Raw genomic sequence first — 25,012 nt, 5'->3', positions numbered from 1 at the left:
ATTAGTCATTGGGGACTCCATAGTTAGGGGGACAGATAGGAGATTCTGTGGTAACGAGAGGGACTCACGGTTGGTGTGTTGCCTCCCAGGTGCCAGGGTCCGTGATGTCTTGAATCGTGTTTTCGGGATCCTTAAGGGGGAGGGGGACCAGCCCCAAGTCGTGGTCCACACAGGCACCAAAGACATAGGTAGGAAAAGGGGTGGGGATGGAAGGCTGAAATTCAGGGAGTTAGGGTGGAAGCTTAGAGCTAGAACAAACAGAGTTGTTATCTCTGGTTTGTTACCCGTGCCACGTGCTAGCGAGGAGAGGAATAGGGAGAGAGAGCAGTTGAACACGTGGCTACAGGGATGGTGCAGGAGGGAGGGATTCAGATACCTGGATAATTGAGGGTCATTCTGGGGTGGGACCTCTACAAACGGGATGGTCTACACCTGAACCAGAGGGGTACCAATATCCTGGGGGGGAAATTTGCTAATGCTCTTCGGGAGGGTTTAAACTAATTCAGCAGGGGGATGGAAACCTGAATTGTAGCTCCAGTGTACAGGAGGTTGAGAGTAGTGAGGTCATGGATAAGGTTTCAAGGTCGCAGGAGTGTACCGGCAGGCAGGAAGGTGGTTTGAAGTGTGTCTACTTCAACGCCAGGAGCATCCGGAATAAGGTGGGTGAACTTGCAGCATGGGTTGGTACCTGGGACTTCGATGTTGTGGCCATTTCGGAGACATGGATAGAGCAAGGGCAGGAATGGTTGTTGCAGGTTCTGGGGTTTAGATGTTTCAGTAAGATCAGGGAAGATGGTAAAAGAGGGGGAGGTGTGGCATTGTTAGTCAAGGACAGTATTACGGTGGCAGAAAGGACGTTTGATGAGGATTCATCTACTGAGGTAGTATGGGCTGAGGTTAGAAACAGGAAAGGAGAGTCACCCTGTTGAGAGTTTTCTATAGGCCTCCGAAAAGTTCCAGAGATGTAGAGGAAAGGATTGCAAAGATGATTCTGGATAGGAGCGAAAGTCATGATGTGGAGATGCCGGCGTTGGACTGGGGTAAACACAGTAAGAAGTTTAACAACACCAGGTTAAAGTCCAACAGGTTTATTTGGTAGCAAAAGCCACACAAGCTTTCGGAGCTCTTAGCCCCTTCTTCAGGTGAGTGACTTTAACTTTACAAATATTGACTGGAAAAGCTATAGTTCGAGTACTTTAGATGGGTCAGTTTTTCTCCAATGTGTGCAGGAGGGTTTCCTGACCCAGTATGTAGATAGGCCAACAAGAGGCGAAGCCACATTGGATTTGGTACTGGGTAATGAACCAGGCCAGGTGTTAGATTTGGAGGTAGGGGAACACTTTGGTGATAGTGACCACAATTTGGTTATGTTTACTTTAGTGATGGAAAGGGATAGATATATATTGCAGGACAAGAGTTATAGCTGGGGGAAAGGAAATTATGATGCGATTAGTCGAGATTTAGGATGCATAGGATGTGGAAGGAAAATGCAGGGGATGGGCACAATTGAAATGTGGAGCTTGTTCAAGGAACAGCTACTGCGTGTCCTTGACAAGTATGTACCTGTCAGGCAGGGATGAAGTGGTCGAGCGAGGGAACTGTGGTTTATATTAAAGAAGTTGAATCTCTTGTGAAGAGGAAGAAGGAGACTTATGTAAAGATGAGACGTGAAGGCTCAGTTAGGGCGCTTGAGAGTTACAAGTTAGCCAGGAAGGTCCTAAAGAGAGAGCTGAGAAGAGCCAGGAGGGGACATGAGAAGTCTTTGGCACATAGGATCAAGGAAAATCCTAAAGCTTTCTATAGGTATGTCAGGAATAAAAGAATGACTAGGGTAAGGTTAGGGCCAGTCAAGGACAGTAGTGGAAAGTTGTGCGTGGAGTCCGAAGAGATAGGAGAGGCGCTAAATGAATATTTTTCGTCAGTATTCACACAGGAAAAAGACAATGTTGTCGAGGAGAATACTGAGATACAGGCTATTAGACTAGACGGGATTGAGGTTCATAAGGAGGTGGTGTTAGCAATTCTGGAAAGTGTGAAAATAGATAAGTCCCCTGGGCCGGATGGGATTTATCCTAGGATTCTCTGGGAGGCTAGGGAGGAGATTGCAGAGCCTTTGGCTTTGATCTTTATGTCGTCATTGTCTACAGGAATAGTGCCAGAAGACTGGAGGATAGCAAATGTTGTCCCCTTGTTCAAGGAGAGTAGAGACAACCCTGGTAATTATAGACCAGTGAGCCTTACTTCTGTTGTGGGCAAAGTTTTGGAAAGGATTATAAGAGATAGGATTTATAATAATCTAGAAAGGAATAATTTGATTAGGGATAGTCAACACGGTTTTGTGAAGGGTAGGTCGTGCCTCACAAACCTTATTGGGTTCTTTGAGAACGTGACCAAAGAGGTGGATAAGGGTAAAGCAGTTGATGTGATGTATATGAATTTCAGTAAAGTGTTTGATAAGGTTCCCCACGGTAAGCTATTGCAGAAGATACGGAGGCATGGGATTGAGGGTGATTTAGCGGTATGGATCAGAAATTGGCTAGCGGTAAGAAGACAGAAGACTCCAAGTGCGGCCGCACCAGAGTTTTGTACAGCTGCAACATGACCTCATGGCTCCGAAACTCAATCCCTCTACCAATAAAAGCGAACACTCTGTACGCCTTCTTAACAACCCTATCAACCTGGGTGCCAACTTTCAGGGATTTATGCACATGGACACCGAGATCTCTGTGTTCATCCACACTACCAAGTATCTTACCATTAGCCCAGGACTCTGCATTCCTGTTACTCCTTCCAAAGTGAATCACCTCACACTTTACCGCATTGAACTCCATTTGCCACCTCTCAGCCCAGCTCTGCAGCTTATCTATGTCCCTCTGTAACCTGCAACAACCTTCCGCACTGTCCACAACTCCACCGACTTTAGTGTCATCCGCAAATTTACTAACCCATCCTTCTACGCCCTCATCCAGGTCATTTATAAAAATGACAAACAGCAGTGGCCCCAAAACAGATCCTTGCGGTACACCACTAGTAACTGAACTCCAGGATGAACATTTCCCATCAACCATCACCCTCTGTCTTCTTACAGCTAGCCAATTCCTGATCCATACCGCTAAATCACCCTCAATCCCATGCCTCCGTATCTTCTGCAATAGCTTCCCGTGGGGAACCTTATCAAACATTTTACTGAAATCCATTTACTCCACATCAACCGCTTTACCCTCATCCACCTCTTTGGTCACCTTCTCAAAGAACTACTACTCAAAGAAATACTGCTTCCAAAAGTCAACCTCGCTGACTTTATTCAATTCTAACGCTGAAAAATGTCAGAGCCGGAGAGAGAGAAACCTTACCTTCTGATTAGTGGGTTGAAGGTCAGGAGTGACTGTGAACACATTTATCAGCACTTTTTGTTTGGGTTTGATGTGGAAACATTGGAAAGGGTGCAAAGGAGATTTACTAGGATGTTGCCTGGTATGGTGGGAAGGTCTTATGAGGAAAGGCTGAGGGACTTGAGGCTGTTTTCATTAAAGAGAAGAAGGTTAAGAGGTGACTTAATAGAGGCATATAAGATGATCAGAGGATTAGATAGGGTAGACAGTGAGAGCCTTTTTCCTCGGATGGTGATGGCTAACATGAGGGGACATAGCTTTAAATTGAGGGGTGAGAGATATAGGACAGATGTCAGAGGTAGGTTCTTTACTCAGAGTAGTAAGGGCATGGAATGACCTGCCTGCAGCAGTAGTGGACTCACCAACATTAAGGACATTTAAATGGTCATTGGATAAACATATGGATGATATTGGAATAGTGTAGGTTGGATGGGCTTTAGATTGGCTTCATAGGTTGGCACAACATCGAGGGATGAAGGGCCTGTACTGCGCTGTAATGTTCTATGCCTACATCAACAGGAATGAATTAGAAATGGTCGAGAGCTTCAGGTTTTTAGGTGTCCAGATCACCAACAACCTGTCCTGGTCCCTCCATGCGGATACTACAGCTAAGAAAGCCCATCAATGCCTCTACTTTTTCAGGAGATTAAGGAAATTTGGCATGTAAGCTATGATTCTCACCAACTTCCACAGATGCACCATAGAAAGCATTCTTTCTGGTTGTATCACAGCTTGGTATGGCTCCTGCTCTGCCCAAGACTGCAAGAAACTACAAAGGGTTGTGAATGAAGCCCAGTCCATCAGTCAAACCAGCCTCCCATACATTGACAGTGTCTACACTTCCCGTTGCCTCGGAAAAACAGCCAACATAATCAAAGACCCCCCCCCGCACCCCAGACATTCTCTCTTCCACCTTCTTCCGTTGGGAAAAAGATACAAAAGTCTGAGGACACGTACTTACTGGCTCAAAAACAGCTTCTTCCCTGTTGCCATCAGACTTTTGAATGGACCTACCTTGCATTAAGTTGATCTTTCTCTATACCCAAGCTATGACTAGGGGTACAGGGAAAAGGCAGGGGAATGGCACTCAATCATGATGCTTGTTTGGAGAGCTGGTGCAGAGACGGTGAGCTGAATGGCCTCCTTCTGCAGTGTGACAGTTCTGTGATGTCGTGAGTTTATTATTTTCCATGATATGTGCTCAGTTTTGCAATTGGGTGTCTATTAATAAGATGTGCGGGAAATTCAAGTGTAACTTGGCAGACAGAGAATGGAATAGGCATCGCTTCGGGTGAAATCTCCGGATTGTGACTCTTGTGGGAAATTTCAGGCCACAATCTCTTAAAACTAATATCTGTCCTGTGGTCGAATTGATATTAAACATACGCATTATTAACTAAAAGGGATTTTAGTCTGGGAGGACACAAAACAAAATCGCTCATTACCATAGTAACTAGCAAGCTTTTGCCAGGGATTCACATCATTGCCAAGGATCTCTTGGGCAAAGAGGTAAGCAATTAAGAAAATCGGATGGGCGCTCGCTCACTCTCTCATCTCAGAGCCCTTCCAATTTGTGAAAACGTAAAACAAATTGGAGATGATTGATAACTAAACTGACGTTAGGTCCACACAAAGAAAAAGTGCTAAATTGACTCTCCCCCAGCTCAATTTTGCCCGTTCATGCAATGATACTCCCCATCAAATGACAAACATTTGGCTCCGAGATGCTATCGGAGACAATTCAGGTAACTGTGTGAACCGTTCCACTTCAATGAAATTAAAAGCAGATTACGCCTCATGAATATGCATTGCTTAATTCACCATTATCCAATTGCTGTGTTAACACACACAAAAATAAGCTTTGTATAAAGTTGAGCTTTTTCTCCAAGTGTCACATGGTCATGGAGTTTGCAATTTGCCCACATTTGCTTGAAAACAAATGCAATAAGCATATATATATATATATATATACACACACACACACTGATAATTCAACTACCTTCGATTCAGAACAGAAAATGTGGCCACAAAGCATCGCTTCAATTCCTTATTTGTGCAATTTTCCCTAAAAATGCTTATGTTCTCATTTATGTAACATGGGGGTTGCCATGGTCACTGAAAAGCAGCTTTATACTTTTATGTACACAGCCTCTCCAAGTGCAGCCGAAGCTGCCCCTCGCACAGGCACAAATCAATGTTAAGACTTGTTTCCCTTGTCATTCAGCCTGGGAGCAAACAAGCACTAACTGTAAGGTGTTGCCTTGACATACAGTCCTGCCAGCAGGAGCTTCTGTCCCCAGTGTCCACTGGGGAATAGGAATGAATGCAGTCGCTTTCATCCAAAGCCAGCAAGACAACAAAAAGACAAGTTTCCCCTTTCATGTCTAGAAATAGACAGTCTGTGGGGTTTGCACTTTTTAATACACATCAGAATCATTTCTTATTTGTGTACGAGATACTGCAAAGTAAATTACATCATAAAATGGCATTCCGCAGTACAGGTTTAACCACTCACTTCTATAAATATTTGTGCACTGTTCGTGATCCTTAAAAAGTTCAACCAATTCCTTAAACTTCAGTCGAAGAAAACAAATTTGCTTATTTACGAAGAATGCTCCAGCTGGGAAAAGTAATATTCAGTGAATTATTTTCACACAAGAGTGAAAAACTAGCCCATCCTCACCTCCACGCTGCTTGTGTGTCTTACCTGATTTAACTAACATCCCCCGGGGAAATCCAGCCGAAGCCCTCGCCTGGTTCCACATTCTCTGTGATTTGGAGTCGTCCTTTTTTATAAAATTTGCTGAATGATCTGCTCCGTCTCTCTCCCAAACTACTGACTCGGAGAAGTTAGATGCCTGATGGTTTCCAGCTCTCTGGGACACTCACTCCAGCCCTCTCCCCAACGCTCAACTTCTGTGTCACTGAAGACGTGAAAGATCCCTCACGTGATACATGTTGCTACATAGCTCCAGCCTCCCCTACTGCCCGCTCCAAGGCAGCCCAAAGGAGGCTAGCTTCTTCTGGATTTCGTAATGCTGATAGCAATGGGAGTGAAAGCTTGCACCATTTCACTTCAGAATACAAGTGTATTTTGTAAAAAGGATACATTATGTATCCAAGAACCAGTTTTATTTTCCTGCAGGCTTTATGGACCACACTGTCTTAAAGTTCATTTATTCGTGTCACAAGTAGGCTTACATTAACACTGCAATGAAGTTACTGTGAAAATCCCCAATTGCCACACTCCAGCACCTGTTTGGGTACACTGAGGGAGAATTTATCATGGCCAATGCACCTAACCAGCACGTCTTTCGGACAGTGGGAGGAAACCCACAGACACGGGGAGAACGTGCAGACTGGCCAGAGACCAAGCTGGGTATTGGACCCGGGTCCCTGATGCTGTGAGGCAGCAGCACTAACCACCGTGTCTCCGTGCTGACCCTTTTTCTCAGAATCCCTACAGTGCAGAAGAGGCCATTTGGCTCAGAGGCTGCATCGACTCTCTATTAGAATATCTTAACCAAGTCCTCTCTCCTCCATCCTATCCCTGTAACCCCACACATTTACCATGGTTAATCCATCTAGCCTACACACTTTGGGACACTAGCGCAGCCAGTCCACCTACCCTGCACCCCGTTAGGCTCAGTAAGAGTTTTAACAACACCAGGTTAAAGTCCAACGGGTTTATTTGGTAGCAAATGCCATTAGCTTTCAGAGAGCTGCTCCTTCGCCAGATGGAGTGGATACCTGCTCTCAAACAGGGCATACAGAGACACAAAATTAAGTTACAGTATACTAATTAGAATGCGAATCTCTACAGCCAACCAGGTCTTAATGATACAGACAATGTGAGTGGAGGGAGCATTAAGCATAGGTTAAAGAGATGTGTATTGTCTCCAGACAGGACAGCCAGTGAGATTCTGCAAGTCCAGGAAGCAAGCTGTGGGAGTTACTGATAGTGTGACATAAACCCAAGATCCCGGTTTGGGCCGTCCTCATGTGTGCGGAACTTGGCTATCAGTTTCTGCTCAGCGACTCTGCGCTGTCGTGTGTCGTGAAGGCCGCCTTGGAGAACGCTTACCCGAAGATCAGAGGCTGAATGCCCGTGACTGCTGAAGTGCTCCGCCACAGGAACAGAACAGTCTTGCCTGGTGATTGTCGAGCGGTGTTCATTCATCCGTTGTCGTAGCGCCTGCATGGTTTCCCCAATGTACCATGCCTCGGGACATCCTTTCCTGCAGCGTATCAGGTAGATAACGTTGACAGAGTTGCAAGAGTAGGTACCGTGTACCTGGTAGATGGTGTTCTCACGTGAGATGATCCGGCACGTCTTGCAGAGGTTGCTGTGGTATCGCGGTCACTGTTCTCCTGAAGGCTGGGTAGTTTGCTGCGGACAATGGTCTGTTTGAGGTTGTGCGGTTGTTTGAAGGCAAGAAGTGGGGGTGTGGGGATGGCCTTGGCGAGATGTTCGTCTTCATCAATGACATGTTGAAGGCTCTGGAGGAGATGCCGTAGCTTCTCCGCTCCGGGGAAGTACTGGACGACGAAGGGTACTCTGTCCACCGTGTCCCGTGTTTGTCTTCTGAGGAGGTCGGTGCGGTTTTTCGCTGTGGCGCGTCGGAACTGTCGATCGATGAGTCGAGCGCCATATTCTGTTTTTATGAGGGCATCTTTCTGCATCTGGAGGTGTCTGTTGCGATTCTCCTCATCTGAGCAGATCCTGTGTATGTGGAGGGCTTGTCCGTAGGGGATGGCTTCTTTAACGTGTTTAGGGTGAAAGCTGGAGAAGTGGAGCATTGTGAGGTTATCCGTGGGCTTGCGGTACAGTGAGGTGCTGAGGTGACCGTCCTTAATGGAGATGCGTGTGTCCAAGAAAGCCGTTAGGCTGCCAGAGGAAACACACACAGACATGGGGAGAATGTGCAAACTCCATACAGACAGTCACCCAAGGCCAGAATTGAACCCAGGTCCCTGGAGCTGTGAGGCAGCAGTGCTAACCACAGTGCCACCGTTTCTTTAACTAACATATTCTTCCATTAGATTGCTCGGTTTCAAATGACTTCCACAAGTGACAATTTAACAGCATTACTTTAAAAAGATGTTTGGAGTTTCCTGGGATGTTCCAGGAATTATTAGTATTGGTTGAACCGGAATCTTGCATCGTTTGAAAACCTGGCTTCCTAATTTGGTCTTCATTGGATTGCAGCCCGCATCTTGCGATGGAATGGTTTTCTTCTTTCTCTTTGGTGACCCCAGGTGTCAATCGCCCATCTCCCTCCTTAAGAGCTGAGACACTGTGCCGCAGCCATCTGAAATCCAGCACATATTGCTGGGGCTGGGGGGAACCATTCAGCTAACTCTGTCTTTGGGGCACTCAATCTCCAAATCACTGAAGAAGTTCGATACAAACAGGAAATTAAAAATGACAAGCACGGGTTAAGGAGACAGACAAGTCGGAGAAAGAAGTTAAATAACACAGCAGGAAGAGAGGAAGGAAATGACAGGATGCAACAAAAAAAAAGCCACGCTGGGAAAGCAGTCGAGAAATGGGAGAAACAGAAAAAAATAAAACATATAACGACAAGCACCAGAATCTCAAGTTACTTTTGGTTCTCTGCAGAATGATTCTATTTCCCCCACCTGGATAGTTACTGCCCATTCTCACAGCTGTTTTATTGATATATCCTCACCACAACACATTAGTTTGTCTGAATTGCAGTATTTGATTATTTGGCTCACTGAAAGAGTAAAAATCTAAAGCACTGTGTAAAAATAAATGAAAGTCAATATCTACTCATGTAACAGTTGACTCAGGTAATTCTGTAGTTGACAACAAATGGGACTTTGGTTTCAGCTGCCTGGGTTTTGCCAAAGGAGGCAAAATTGAACAAAGCCAATGACAAGTGGTAGGAATTAGGCAGGTTCTGCAATCGTCACTTGCTTGTAAATGATTCTAACACCAGTTGCCAACTCAATCTCATGGATGGTCATTTACACTTGTGGCATGACGATTATCAGAATTTAACGGCCAGCAAATAACTTTCACTGAGCTTGAAGACGACAATAGGGTAGAAAATGAAATGAACTGAGTGTATTTTGGGTGCAAAACAGGCACAAAGCATTCCTATTTAGCTTTGAAAGAGCGTATGTATTGGTCTCACTACTAAATGGGCAGCCCAGGCACGACTCCAAAGCTAGGTGTTTACCCATTTAAATATGTTTGAGAGAGATTGAATACTTATTGAAGGACCCCTTTGTGAACTTTGATCTGATAACTTGGTGCAGGTATAGGCCTGCCCATTCAGGATTCTTCAGAGGCTCCTGCAGTCACCAAAAGATAAACGCGAGGTACGTTTCCTTTTTAAATTAAATTTTCTGGTGAGCTCAAAGGAATTGGAGTCATCTGGCTGACTCCACAGCTGTGACATTCAGCCTCTAGCATCTACCCCCATCCCACTGTTGGCTGGTCAAACCTCATGGCAACGTAACAGAAGGCTGCTGTTGACAGACTGAAATTCTTGTTTTTGTAGAGTGAACCTATGGAGGTGAAGCAGATACCAGTAGGTCACCCTGAATACTTTGACGACAACAAGGGCCCAGTTTTGAGACAGCTGTATGCTGTCTGGGTGAGTAAATGGCTTACATAGAACATAGAACAGTACAGCACAGAACAGGCCCTTCGGCCCACGATGTTGTGCCGAGCTTTATCTGAAACCAAGATCAAGCTATCCCACTCCCTATCATCCTGGTGTGCTCCATGTGCCTATCCAATAACCGCTTAAATGTTCCTAAAGTGTCTGACTCCACTATCACTGCAGGCAGTCCATTCCACACCCCAACCACTCTCTGCGTAAAGAACCTACCTCTGATATCCTTCCTGTATCTCCCACCACGAACCCTATAGTTATGCCCCCTTGTAATAGCTCCATCCACCCGAGGAAATAGTATTTGAACGTTCACTCTATCTATCCCCTTCATCATTTTATACACCTCTATTAAGTCTCCCCTCAGCCTCCTCCGCTCCAGAGAGAACAGCCCTAGCTGTTACATAAGATTGCATACGATATATGGCACAAAACAGGCCATTCGGCCCAACTCATCCATGCCAGCTCAACTCAAGCCACTTCCCAGCTTTTCTTATCTAAGTCTGCCATCTAGTCCCTTCGCCCTCATATTTTTGTCTTCCCTCCTCTTAAATGCATCTATACTACCTATGACTATAACACTACAATCTGTACCCTCTCCTTTCCTTCTCCTCTATGTACTCTATGAACGGAATGCTTTGTCTGTATAGCGCACAAGAAACAATACTTTTCACTCTATCCCAAAACATATGTCAATGAATCTAATCAACCACTTCAATTCTATACTCTCACCACTCTATGGGTAAAGAAATTGCTTCTGAATTCCCTATTGGATTTCTTGGTGATTATCTCATGTTGATGGCCTCTAGTTAAGCTCTTCTCCCCAAAAATGAACATTTTCTCTGTATCCACGCTAAGAAAACCTTTTTCGATGTTATTAGGTTATCCCTCAGCCTTCTTCTCCAACACCGGAGTATGAAGAAAAGCCTCTGTGCAACCAGCACAAGAGTGTGCAATGAGCAGAAAGTGGCAGTTTGGTAAGCATGGGAGGGAGGTGTGTGTTTCCTTTTTGGAAAAAGAGATTAACTGAGAGACAACATAAATAAGTGAAGTCAGGGTCATTATAATAAAGTAATATAAGTAGGCTAAGTAGGGCAAGGGAAGTAAAGTTAACTTAAGGGAGGTAAGTTGATAGCATTCTTATGTAAGCATTTTTTTAGTTGAAGAAAGAGGTGTAAATAAGGGGTTAAGAGTATTCATGGCAGGAGAGCTCACAAACGTGATATGCTTCTCCTGTGCTATGTGGCAAATCATGGAAGCTTCAGTTGTCCCTGGTGACCACATGTGCAGGAAGTATGTCCAACTGAAGCTGAGGGTGGACTCACTGTGGAGCATCTGTGATGCTGAACAAGTCGTGGATAGCACGTTCAGTGAGGTGATCACACAGCAGGTGAAGATTGAACAGGCAGAAAGGGCATGGGTGACCACCAGGCAGAGTCGAGGAAGGCATGTAGTGTAGGAGTCCCCTTGGCCATCCCCTTTCCAACAGATATACCATTTTGGATACTGTTGGCGGAGATGACTGTACAGGGGAAAGTAGTGGCAGCCATCTATCTTCATGGCACTATGGGTAGGTCTGCTGCACAAGAGTGCAGGGGCTAGAATAGTTGAGTGGTTTATCTCTGACCGGCACAGATGTGACCTTATGACCTCCCACACCCTGTCAATCATTTCTTGATATGAGTACCCAAGTATTTTTGATATAATCCTTATAAACATTCTCTGCACCATCCCCAGTGCCTCTGTTTACAATATGGCAACCAGAACTGCACACAGTGCAGTTTGTTCTGACCAAGGTTCGATACAGGTTTAGTAAACTATCCCTACTTTTCAAGTCTATCCCTCCAGAAATAAAGCCTCATTCTTGTTTTTTTTAAAAAATAAAGCCTTGCTAAGCTATGGTACAACTTTCAATGATTGGTGTAATTGGACTCCAAGATCCCCTTTCAAGTAATAAGTGACCTCCCTATTCTTACATCCTACCAAATTCTTACATCCTTCCAAAATGTCCTACCTCACATTTTTTGCATTGAACGTCACTTGTTAATTATTTGTCCTTTCTGCAAGTTAAGTGATATCCTCCTGTAATTTGCTGCAGTCCTCCTCAGTGTCACTATCCCCTCCAATTTGGTGTCAGCTGCAAATTTACAAATTATGTCTTTGATTCCAAAGTCCAAATCATTAACAAGTTGAGCTTCTTGACATTTCAAGTGCATGCGACTCTTCTACACAATTGTTCTGCAGAAGAAAGTTATATGGACTCGAAACGTTAACTCTGTTTCTCCCTCCGCAGATGGCCTCCAGGCAAGTTGAGTTGATCCATCATTTACTGTTTTTATTCACTAAACTCTAGTTCTTCTCCACTGTTTTCATAAAATATGACTTATGATGGGTTTGTCACTTGTACTTTCTACTAATACAGATTCAATAATAAGTTTCAAAAAGGGAATTGAACAAATGTTTGAAGGGATATTATTTGCAGGGCTTGTGGGGTAAAAGTAAGGAATGGTCAAATTGGATAGCTACTTCAAAGAGCCAACATATGCACAATGGGCTGAACGATCTCTTTCATAGAATCTACAGTGCAGAAGGAGGCCATTTGGCCCATTGAACCTGCACCGACAACAATCCCACCCAGGTCCTACCCCCATAATCCCACATATTTACCCTCCTAATCCCCCTGACACTAAGGGGCAATATAGCATGGCCAATCAACCTAACCCACACATCTTTGGATTTCTGCGCTGTATGATTCTAATTAAATAGCCTTCATTCTCCAGTCAGTGAATGAAGATAGAAACCTCTTAAAAAGCCAGCATGCTGCTATTGCCTCTCTTTGGGGAACAACAGAAACACTGTTTTTTGGTTTCTGTGACAACAGGGATGTGTTTACAATAAAGCTTCAAAACTTTAACATCGCCCTTAAGAAGTTTAACCACTAAACCGGAATCTTGTACTGGGCTATCCTGATGAAATACAAAATATTGTTTTTACTTGATTTTGGAGATGATTACCAGTTAGTTTGTTGGGCTCCCTGATCATACCAAACTTATATCACAATTTGTGGCAAAAGGAATTAGATTATTCTGCAGCACACATGACTCCAAAGTGGTGCAGCCAACGAATATCACTGCAGCAAATATTCTCTCTCAAAACTCTGGCACAGAATAGATAATTAAAAACCAGACAGAACAAGAGTGAAATCAAGGCAAAATACTGTGGATGCTGGAATCTGAAACAAAAACAGAAAATGCTGGAAAATCTCAGCAGGTCTGACAGCATCTGTGGAGAGAGAATAGAGCCAATGTTTTGAGTCTGGATGACCCTTCGTCAGAACAAGAGTGAAAATGGATACAAGGGCAAAGAGAGAGAATAAGAGAAAATATTAGCAGATAACAGAAATAAAAGGAGCCCAAAAATAATTTGCAAATACAGAAAGTAAATATATATTTTAAGGAGTGGTGAGGTCAATTAAAAACCACCCCCCCCAAAAAAAAGTTACATTTATATAGCACTTTTCACAACTACCAGATGTCTCAGTGCTTTACAGACAATGAAATATGTTCTGAAGTGTAGACACTGTTATAATGTAGGAAATATGGCAGCCAAATTTCAACGTGATAATAACCAGATAAACAGTTCATTGTAAGGTTGTTTGAAAGACAAATATTGGCCAGGATACAAGGGATAACTTCCCGGTTCTTCCTTGAATAGTACCGTGGGATATTTTACAACCAGAACAGATGGGGACACTGTTTAGCATCTCATCCAGTAGATGGCACCTCCATCAGTACTGCCCTGAAATGTCAGCCTTGATTTTTGTGCCTTGTATTGACACTGGAACCAGCAACCCTGTGATTCAGAGGGGAGCATGGAATGGAGCCTGCATGGCACCAAAATAATAAAAAGGAGATGTTCTTATAGAGACTTAAGGCATTACTGAGGTGCTGAATAAATGCTTTATTTTGTGAAGACAGAGGCAATATTGGAATATAGGATGGGAGTTTGAGATATTGGATTGGGCAGGATAAAAACACGAACTTTGTACTTGGCAATATCTAATATGCAAGGTTATCAGAATGACATTGGAACAGGTACAGAGATGCTAAATAGGTTAGCATCACTCAAAGTTAATAATTCACCTGGTCAGTTGCAATGCATTCTGGTTTGTTGATGGTGATGATTGAAGCTTATTTAGAGATGCTGGACAGCCAGCACAGATACACAGAACACAACTCGGAGGAAGAGTCATATGGACTCAAAACATTAATGCCACAGATCCTGCTCGACCTGCTGAGTCTTTCCAGCATTTTCTGTTTTCATTTATAGCCAACACAAATTGATTGATTAAAGACAAATTGAATCTGACTAATCTGATTGAGTAATTTAATGAAGTTGTAGAAAGGATTCAAGATAGTTGTGCAGATATATATACTGACTTTAAAAATGCATTGATAAAGAACCTCAAAAGAAACGTGATATTAAAAGGACAATGGTAACTTGTGTACAAAAGATAGGAGACAGAGTAATGGAGAACAGATATTTTTGGATGGCAAGAAATATGTAGCAAGGTCCTGAAGTCAGTCTTAGGCTCAATCTTCTGCTATATATAAAGACAACTGAGACTTGCAGGAAGTACAATTTTAAATTTTGCAGATGATACAAAACTTGGCAATGTAATATCATAAATAAGTGAGCATGGTATCATAGAAACCCTACAGTGTAGGAGGAGGACATTCAGCCCATCAAGTCAGCAAAGACTCTCCAGTAGAGCATCTTAGCCAGGCCTTATCCCTGTAATCCCACAAATTTACCCCACTGATCCCTCTAACTTACACATCTTGAGACACCAATGGGCAATTTAGCATCTAACTTGCACATCTTTGGACTATGGGAGGAAATGCATGCGGACACATGCAAACCCCACACACTCACCCAAGGCTGGAATTGAACCCCGGTCCCTGGCCCTGTGAGGCAGCAGCGCTAACCATGGTAGTAGCAGACCTCAGGGTGACATAGACTAGTAAAATGGACAGACGCATGGCAGATACAATATAATGTGGGCAAGTGATGCAGTAACAGCATGGAGAAGCATTATAATCTCAATTGTACAAAATGGGCTTGTCAGGGTAAATGCTGAGAAAATGTTTCCTCTGGCTGGGGAATCTAGAACACCGGGTCAGAGTCTCAAAATAAGGGGTCAGCCATTTAGGATTGAGATGAGAAGAAATTTCTTAATTCAAAGGGTTGTGAATCCTTGGAATTCTTTACACCAGGGAGCTGTGGATGCTTGGTCATTGAGCATATTCAAGCACACATTGATAGATTTTTGGGTATGAAGAGATAGAAAAGGTAATGTAAGCACACGTGCAGTTAGGGTAGATAATAGCCAGGATCCTGCTGAATAGCAAAGCAGGCTCAAAAGCCCAAATGGCTTACACCTACTGATTTCAAGCAGCTTGCAAGATCAGAGTGGGTACTGAGGTTTGGCTAGATATTACGAGTGGTCAATTGTCGCAAAGTTGGAGGAGCTTGGATTATTTTCCTAGAACAAAGCAAGTTAAAGGGAGACCCAATAGAGGTATTCAGAATTATGAGGGGTTTCATTGTTTCTCTCTAGTTGCCCCATTTCTTGTGGCAAGTGGGTCAATTATCCAAAGGCCTTAGATTGAAAATAATTGACAAAAGAACCAAGAGGGAAGATGAGGAGAATTTTTTCAAAGAATTAAGATCTAGAACACGCTACCTGTAAGGGAGTTGAAATCAGATTCCACACGAACTTTGTACTTGGCAATATCTAATGTGCAAGGTTATCAGAATGACATTGGAACTAAATTGGACAGAAAAAAGCTAACGCCGACCGAATGGCATTTCCCTGTGTTATCGGATTCTACGGGAAACAGCATTGCAGTAAACGGAAACGTTTTGTGTAACAGTTGAACGAACAGGCATCGATTGTATTCAATCAAGATACAATAAAACAAATTACCTGATGAAATGTGCGTGACTATTTAAATTCAGTGGCCTGGAATTCACCACAAAATAATCTTGCATTGTTTCATCAACATGTACAGATCTCTGTTGCTTCATTCAAAATAAGTGAAATGTAACAATTTAAGTCACTGACTATTGTAGTGAGAGTAAATAAAACATGTTAAGAGGCAGGTCACATCTGCACGCACAAGATCTATAATCAAAATAACCAATGAAAGTTTGCACGTAAGTCTCTGGCAACTTTCCAATTGGAAAGTCCATTAAACGCTCTGTCCATTGAGAGTGCTGTGTGGGCGGGAGTTTGGCATGAAATTGACCCGAGCCACGTGCAATGTTGATGAGTGGTGGAAAGTGACAGGTGAACAAACTGCTGTTTGCCATTAGCTTCATTCAGATTCACGAATCAGCCACTTCCTTATTGCTACAGACATGTTTCGGAAGTGGGTATTACTGAGGCCAAATGCGTTTGTAAAACTAGTAAGAAGTCTCACAACACCAGGTTAAAGTCCAGCAGGTTTATTTGGAATCAGGAGCTTTCAGAGGGCTGCTCAGAAGTTTTGAATCTGAGAAGTCACTTTAGAACGTTGCAGTATCTCCTTCCAGGGATATGGAAAGTATTGAATCAACGGCATATTGCTTGCTTATTATTTGTGATGAATTGTTGGCTTCCCAATCACAGCAACCTCTGGCAACTCTGTGCCCAAGCTCGCACCCTCTGTTTTTCCAGCTCTGGTATACCATTCATCTTCCGAAAGAGCAGCGCTCCAAAAGCTCGTGATTCCAAATAAACCTGTTGGACTTCACCCTGGTGTTGTGAGACTTCTCACTGTGCCCACCCCAGTCCAACGCCAGCATCTCCATATCATTTGTAAAACTAAGATAAAAGCAAAATACTACGGATGCTGGCACCTGAAACAAAAACAGAAAACGCTGGAAAATCTCAGCAGGTCTCAGCAATCTCAGAGAATTATTCTCTCCCCACAGATGCTGTCAGACCTGCTGAGATTTTCCAGCATTTTCTGTGTTTGTAAAACTGTCAGGCAATGGCATATAAAATGCAACAAAATGAAATTAAATATATCCTTTTAAAATTTATCATTGATAGCTTTGAATCTGAGAAGTCACTTTGGAACATCGCAGTATCTCCTTCTGGGATATGAACGGTATTGAATCAATGGCATATTGTTTGCTTATTATTCTCATGGTACCAATTAAACCTGTTGGACTTTAACCTGGTGTTGTGAGACTTCTTACTGTGCCCATCCCAGTCCAACGCCGGTATCTCCACATCATATTATTTCTGTGATGAATTGTTGACTTCCCAACCACAGCAACCTCTGGCAACTCTGTGCCCAAGAGCACACCCTCTGTTTTTCCAGCTCTGGTATACCGTTCATCTTCCCAATCTCCCAACCCTGGAATTGTATCCTCAAACCCCTTTCCCAACTTTAAAAATGTTAAAATACAGCTTTTCAAAGAAGCTAATGGCTTCCTCTTTTAATTATGCCACCATAGCTATGTGCCCTCATCTCTCCCCATTTGATTTGAGTTATTATTGTTACATTTATTAGGATACAGTGAAAAGTATAGTTTCTTGCATGCTATACAGACAAAACATACCATTTTGTTCATAGGGGAGGAGGAAAGGAGAGGGTGCAGAATATATTGTTGCAGTCACTGATACGGTGTATAGAAAGATCAGCAAATATATGGTAGATCCGTTCAAAAGTCTGATTTGAATTTGAATATGAATTTGATTTATTATTGTCACATGTACTAACATACTGTGAAAAGTATTGTTTCTTGCACGCTATACAGACAAAACATACCATTCATAGAGAAGGAAACGAGAGAGTGCAGAATGTAATGTTACAGTCATAGCTAGGGTGTAGAGAAAGATTAACTTAATGCAAGGTAAGTCCATTCAAAAGTCTGACAGCAGCAGGGAAGAAGCTGTTCTTGAGTCGGTTGGTACGTGACCTCAGACTTTTGTATCTTTTTCCCGAAGGAAGAAGGTGGAAGAGAGAATTTCTTGGGTGCGTGGGGTCCTTAATTATTTGGCTGCTTTGCCGAGGCAGTGGGAAGTGTAGACAGAGTCAATGGATGGGAGGCTGGTTTGCGTGATGGATTGGGCTACATTCACGACCTTTTGTAGTTCCTTGCGGTCTTGGGCAGAGCAGGAGCCAAGCTGTGATACAACCAGAAAGAATGCTTTCTATAATGCATCTGCAGCAGGGAAGAAATTTCTTGAGTGATTTCAGACTTTTGTATCTTTTTCCTCTACTTTTTTCCAATAGAAATTTCCTATATTGCATGCACCATGTGAACACAAGGTTCAGTCGATAAATGCTGGACAATTTATCGACTGTGTAATGGAGATATGTACTCTGTGAGTGTTGGATAATGATTTTTACATCTTCCTTATTTAGATCTGGAGATGACTCAGGAATTTCTTTTTAGAATTTAGCTGGATTGCTATGATGTCACCCATCTTCCCATGGGAGATAACTGAAGCAATCTGTTATGAGTGGAACCCTGTATATGCTACTCGTCAGAAACAGGGGTCTTGCGGCCCGTGCTCAGTTAGAAGAGCAGCTTCAAGAATTGAGCCTGTCCATAAAACAACTTTGACTGTGAAATTATTTCATCTTCGCCAGGAAGGCACGAGGGAATTAAGATTGTTTCTCACGTTCAAAGTTGACTGAGGTTGGCTTGCTTCTCTGCAGGTGGAGACACATTTCTCCAATGTTATTAGCAGCAGAATGACAGAGTTACCACTCATGAATTCAAGGGAGTGTTTGGAGCAAACTCCCACGCTAGCATAAATTACTAGTCTTGCCATTTTCTGCAGTCATCAGTCATCCACGATTGGTATCATGCACACCCCATCAGACCTAGTTTAGATTTTTAAATGTTTATTTACATTTATAAACCCAGATATTTTTACATTTTTCAGTTTCAACATTTGACAACAGAACAGTGAGAACATCAGGAGGGAAAAATTGGAAACCACAAAGCTCTGGGTAAATTTGAAAGACATCAATTTTCTCTTGGGACAGCATTAAGGCTGAAGAAAACAAAGTAGTGACTAATAAAAAAAAACACAGGTAAACAAAATGACAACCCACTTTTGCATACACAGTTCATGTTGCAATTTGCTTTAGTGGGGATTCTGTTTGCATACTTTCACATTTGGCATACATACAAAATTATCAATGGGCTTGTAAAGGCATTGCAAACACCAGTATTGTCCTGCAAATTCTGCTTAAAAATAGATGGTGAAGTGCCAGAGCATTAATTTATTGAAGTTTGATCCATTGACCTTCAATCTCTTCTAACAACAAAATTCACTTCATGCACAAGAAAAGCACATTAGTTATGCATGTTGTAAGATAAAAAATATATGCAGCATGCATATCATAAATGACCATGATCTGTATCATTGACAATGATGTGCAGACTCAGGAAATTTGGTATGTCAGCTACGACTGTCACCAACTTTTACAGATGCACTATAGAAAGCATTCTTTCTGGTTGTATCACAGCTTGGTATGGCTCCTGCTCTATCCAGGACTGCAAGAAACTACAAAAGGTCGTGAATGTAGCCCAATCTATCATGTAAGCCAACGTCCCATCCATTGACTCTGTCTACTCTTCCCGTTACCTCGGCAAAGCAGCCACAATACTTAAGGACCCCACGCTCTCCAGACATTCTCTCTTCCGCCGCCTTCTGTTGGGAAAAAGATACAAAAGTCTGAGGTCATGTACCAACCAATTCAAGAGCAGCTTCTTCCCTGCTGCCATCAGACTTTTGAATGGACCACCTTGCATTAAGTTGATCTTTCCCTACACCCTAGCTATAACTGTAACACTACATTCTGCACTTTCTCATTTCCTTTTCTATGAACGGTATGCTTTGTCTGTATAGCGTGCAGAAACAATACTTTTCACTGTATACTAATACATGTGACAATAATAAATTAAATCAAATCAAAATCAGATATCAAAGGATCCTTGAAGACCAGATGAAATTTGGATAATTTCAGGTTAGATTAAGGAAAAAAATTGGTTTTATTTTCAACCAATTCATCAATCTGAAAAGATGCAATAATTTATTGACAGCAATTAACAAGAAGATTTATTTTAATGATCCCTACATTTGAAATGCCAATCTCAGCCAGGATATAAGGTGATGGTAGTGAGTGGCATGGGCATTCCAGACATGACAGCAGGAAAAGCTAAGGACAAAGTCATTCAGGTATGTGTCAAGGTGTGCCCAGAAGTTAGTTGGGAGTAGATTTTCTGTCCTTCCCTAACGTTATGGGAAAATCAACAGAGAGCAGAAGAAAAAAATCCTTTAAATAGTTAAGATCGTTCTGGTTTGCGCAATGTGAGTGATGGATGCAGAAACTGCATGCTCCTGTGCACCTGCTTTTAGTGTCATTGTTTTCATAAATAGCCTACCACATCAATTCAAACAATACACCTCTGTGTAAGCCCTGGGACCACATACATGCACCCCTATATACATAGAAATAACGATATGTCTGAATCCAAATTAAAGGATTTTAACAAGTGTTCCTAGGTCATTTACACCGACACATTATTTAGTACACAAATAGAATGCACTGCTTTTGTTTGTGTTGACAAGGCTTTGGAAACATAGATCAGCTAGATAGTCAATATCTTTTCCCAAAGGTAGGGGAGTCTAAAACTAGAGGGCATAGGTTTAAGGTGAGAGGGGAGAGATACAAAAGTGTCCAGAGGGGCAATTTTTTCACACAGAGGGTGGTAAGTGTCTGGAACAAGCTGCCAGAGGTAGTAGTAGAGGCGGGTACAATTTTGTCTTTTAAAATGCATTTAGACAGTTACATGGGTAAGATGGGCATAGAGAGATAAGGGGCAAATGCGGGCAATTGGGATTAGCTTAGGGGTTTAAAAAAAAGGGCGGCATGGACAAGTTGGGCCGAAGGGCCTGTTTCCATGCTGTAAACCTCTATGACTCTATAACACATACAAGTCATAAATCAGGAATGTGGTGGAATACTGGTCACTTGTTCGGATGGGTGCAGCTGCAACGTTACTTATCAAGCTCAACACCTTTCAGGAAGAAGCAGTCTGCATGACCAGAAGAACCTCATCCATTAATTCATTAAGACCCATCAGCTCTACTGTCGATGCACCATGTTGCAATGTGCAATATTTACAGGATATTCCACAGCAACCTGTATGGCTGCTTCATCAGCACCTCCAGCATCTAGAAGGAAGAAGGTAGCAGGAGAACTGGAACAACATTACCTCTGAGTTCCCCGCCACATCACACAAGATCCTGACTTGGGCATACGTTGCTATTCCTTCACTGATGGGTCAAAAACCTTGGACCTCTCTACTTAACTGCACTTTCATCACTTGGATGGCATCAGTTCAAGTTTAAAGTTTATTTATTACTGCCACATTAACACTGCAATGAAGTTACTGTGAAAATCCCCTAGACGCCACACTCCGCACCTGTTCGGGTACACTGAGGGAGAATTTAGCATAGCCAATGCGCTGAACCAGCACATCTTTCAGACTATGGGAGGAAGTTGAGCACCCGGAGGAAACCCATGCAGACATGGGGAGAACGTGCAGACTCTGCACAGACAGTGGCCCAAGCCAGGAATCGAACCCGTGTCCCTGGTACTGTGAGACAGCAGTGCTAACCACTGTGCCACCAAGAAGTCCCAGCACCACCTTCTCTGGGAAATGTTAACTTTTAAACTCTTTCACTCTTTTGGGTGAATAAAATTGAATGTGTATGTGAGACGTATGCATAGAAATCGATAGTAAGGATAGCAAGGCAAGTGTCAAAAGTAGGATTTTTTCAAGAAAAGAAACGTATGCAGTAAACAACCACCAACACTTGGTACTCTTCTATTGCAGCTTTCTACAGTGAACTACACCGCATGTGTTTTGGAAGGCATACTGAATCCTCACACACAGCTTACATTAGCACTGCAGCAAGACAAAATTGACAAATTCAGAGCCATGTACTAACTTGTATCTGAAGCACCTGAAGCTCTCATTGAGCTTGTGGAATGTGGATGTATGAGGCAGTGCCAAAGCTATATTAATGATTCTAACCACAGCAGAAACTTCCAAGTCCTGTTCTATCCAACTTAAAGTTTTAAAGTTTATTTACTAGACACAAGTAGGCTTACATTAACACTGCAATGAAGTTACTGTGAAAATCCCCTAGTTGCCACACTCCGATGCCTGTTTGGGTACACTGAGGGAGAATTTAGCATGGCCAATGCACCTAACCAGCACATCTTTACAATGACTGTAGCACTCGGTGAGATGATACCTTATTGTATGGCTTTGATGATGAATATGATAATGGAGAGACATAATAAGTCTTCCTAGCTGAAGCAGAAGAAAATGGGGAGAAAGCGGAGGAATGAGATTAATTCTATAAGATCTGTCTGGACACGTCACCTCATGTGCAGTCAGCATCCATGGTTCACTGCAGGACTGACCAAAGCTTATGCTTTGGTTATTAATTTTATTAGAGAAGATCTATGTTGGAAATAGTGGGATTATGAACTATTTTCAGATTTTACATCATCCCCAAAAACTGTTTCAGAATTACATGAGCTTTGAAAGCTGTTTCCTTGAAAATGAAATACTGCAAGTCATCACGTAAAACAATAGACAAAAATGTTCTGATCTTCTTGTCTACAAATTGAAAGGAGAAATGTTATTGCAAATTAATCCCAGTGATTTCAGTCAATTTTCTGGTTGTCCTAAGTATTAAAAAAGAAGAAATAACTTAATTGATGAAAAGTCGTGCAAGAGATGTTTAAGCATGGCTAGCTTACAAGACCCTCCAATAGAGTTGGAGGGTGAATGTTGTGCTCTTTGGAATTCACATATATGCTGAGGAATGTTATAGCATGAATGCTATAGCACTGATATGATGATAATGAAGGGGGTTGGATATTAGTCGACATTTGGTGATGGCTGCAGTTACAATACCCTAATTGTGCATAAGTAGCCTTGTTTCTGACATAACTTTCAAAAATTGGCCAAGCACTGGCCAACTGGCTAATACCCTATGCCTTTGGAAAGGTACAATGTAAAGCTGGAATGATATACATCAAACTTTCTCCATTGTTTGCTCAAGCATTAACAGATGTCCTTCCTTCCTGCATGTTTAAAAATAGGACAAGATTGAAGCTACCAGTTGAGTACAGATAGACATTTTGGGCGGGATTTTACGTCCTAGCTCGTCCCAAAACCGTAAAATCCCGCCCGAGGTCAACAGACTTTTCCATGGTCTGCCCCTCACCGGCTCCGATTCCCGTGGCGGGCGAGGCAGTAAAATTCCAGCCTTTGTGTAAGTTCTCTGTTTGGCTTGGGACTCACTCAGAGCTGCCCCCCTCTCTGCAGAACAATGGAGCAGGCCCCCATTATGTGGGTAACCTGCAGTTTTCGTGAAGTTACGGAAACAGCGACACGCAAATTCCACACTTAAATGTATTGTTTGCTTTGAAGTTGTGTATTTTGAACTACAATATTGTCAACTTGCATATCGATTGTTAAGTTATTCAAACATCCCCTTGATTATTTGTGGTTCGATACGATATCTTGAAGGGGTCCCCACTGGTTCTTAGTAGGTATATCCTGCTACAGCCAATCAGTTGAATTCTAGACAGCTGTTATCTGGATGTGTTTCACTTAATTTAATCTAATTTCGTTATAATTTCTAATCTGGATCCAAAATCGGTCTGAATATTTGCACTTATATATTTTTGTTCCAGTTGGATTTAATATAACTAAGAATGAGAGCTTACCCGAGCCATTCAGTATATGTTGTCTATTTTCACTTTGTGACTTGGATTGTAAAGAATATTCTTTCTGCAAGAAAAAAAAGTGAAAAATATTGATGGATGTGCATATATATATTGGTATTTTGGCTGAGTTGATTTTTGGGAACTAAATTTATTTTCTCCCCAAAAAGCGAAAATGTAATTTAAATTTTTTTTGCCACTTCTATTCTGCCAAATATGTAATATTTTCAGCAGTTTCTGCTCCAGTTAAGAGAATTCTTCAACTTGAATGAAAAATATAGAATGACTCCCCCCGCAGAACAGCAGTGATGAAATGTGCTCATGACTTTCTGAGATGTATATGAGTGGGTCAGGTTACTTGCCAGAAGAGCAAGCTTGGAAAATGAACTCATGCCTCTTGTGATTATGACAAGAAACTTAATCAGGATTGTCTTCATCACAATCAACAATGTAGAAGATATGACAATTGTTCAATTGTTCACTTTGTTTGTGCACTGAGATCGCATCCACTAAAATATGGAAAGGGAACAACTATAGATGTTCTTAAATTAAATTCATTCCTTCCTGGTGTATTTATTAGAAATATGTATGTGATATGTATCAGGCCATATAATCCAGATGGTAAGTTTACAGTATAGTTATACTACTGAACAGAACACATCTGTTTCATTGCTATTGAAGGAATCACTACCAATGCTGTACAAGTACTCACAAAAACTGCCACCTGATCTTGATTTCCCGTTTTGAGAAAATCATCGTACAAGTTGAATTAACATTTTGTTCTGGGTAGATAGAGAGATGGTTGGTTCAGTTAGCTTTATTCTGTGTCTCTTTAGAATAATTCAAGGTCTACACACTTCAAATGAAAGTCAAATAATTTACCTCCCACGTGTTCTTCCTCCAAAATTATTGGGCTTATTTTCTCATCAGCATTGTGCACGTGTAGCTGGTAGATAGCAACTGTAGTGGATTTGTCTTGAGAGCAAAGAGTTTTAGATGGCTGTGTGCAGTTTTTGTTTTGAAAAATACGGAACAAGTGGCTAAATTGCAGACTTAAAAATGCAAGGCCTATGTCGTCTGCTTATCATCACTGATCATTGGCTTTGAACAAGATGTAGCAAAGAGGAAGGAATCTGAATTAGCAACA

At 42.3% G+C, this 25,012-nt stretch overlaps 1 protein-coding gene across 3 annotated transcripts in view; it reads right to left on the bottom strand.

Annotated features, from left to right (window-relative positions):
* Positions 1 to 23,932, bottom strand: part of LOC144491562 (actin-associated protein FAM107A-like) — a 70,420-nt gene extending 46,488 nt beyond the window's left edge. Inside the window, exon 1 of one of the 3 annotated variants that reach the window (XM_078209544.1) lies at positions 23,869 to 23,932. Coding sequence is in view for 2 of the 3 variants with exons in the window: in XM_078209543.1 (XP_078065669.1) it covers positions 6,100 to 6,157 (58 nt within the window). In the remaining variant the exon portion in view is untranslated. Of the gene's footprint in view, positions 1 to 6,099; positions 6,388 to 23,868 lie in introns of those variants that run through there. The other 2 variants (XM_078209543.1, XM_078209541.1) reach the window with 2 other exon arrangements.
* Positions 23,933 to 25,012: the final 1,080 nt, after the last annotated feature.

Source organism: Mustelus asterias, chromosome 3 (genome assembly GCF_964213995.1).
Source record: "Mustelus asterias chromosome 3, sMusAst1.hap1.1, whole genome shotgun sequence".
In the NCBI taxonomy this organism is placed as follows: Eukaryota; Metazoa; Chordata; class Chondrichthyes; order Carcharhiniformes; family Triakidae; genus Mustelus; species Mustelus asterias.
The sequence above is the reverse complement of the archived record's forward strand: the minus strand, read 5'-3'. Positions and strand labels throughout refer to the sequence as shown.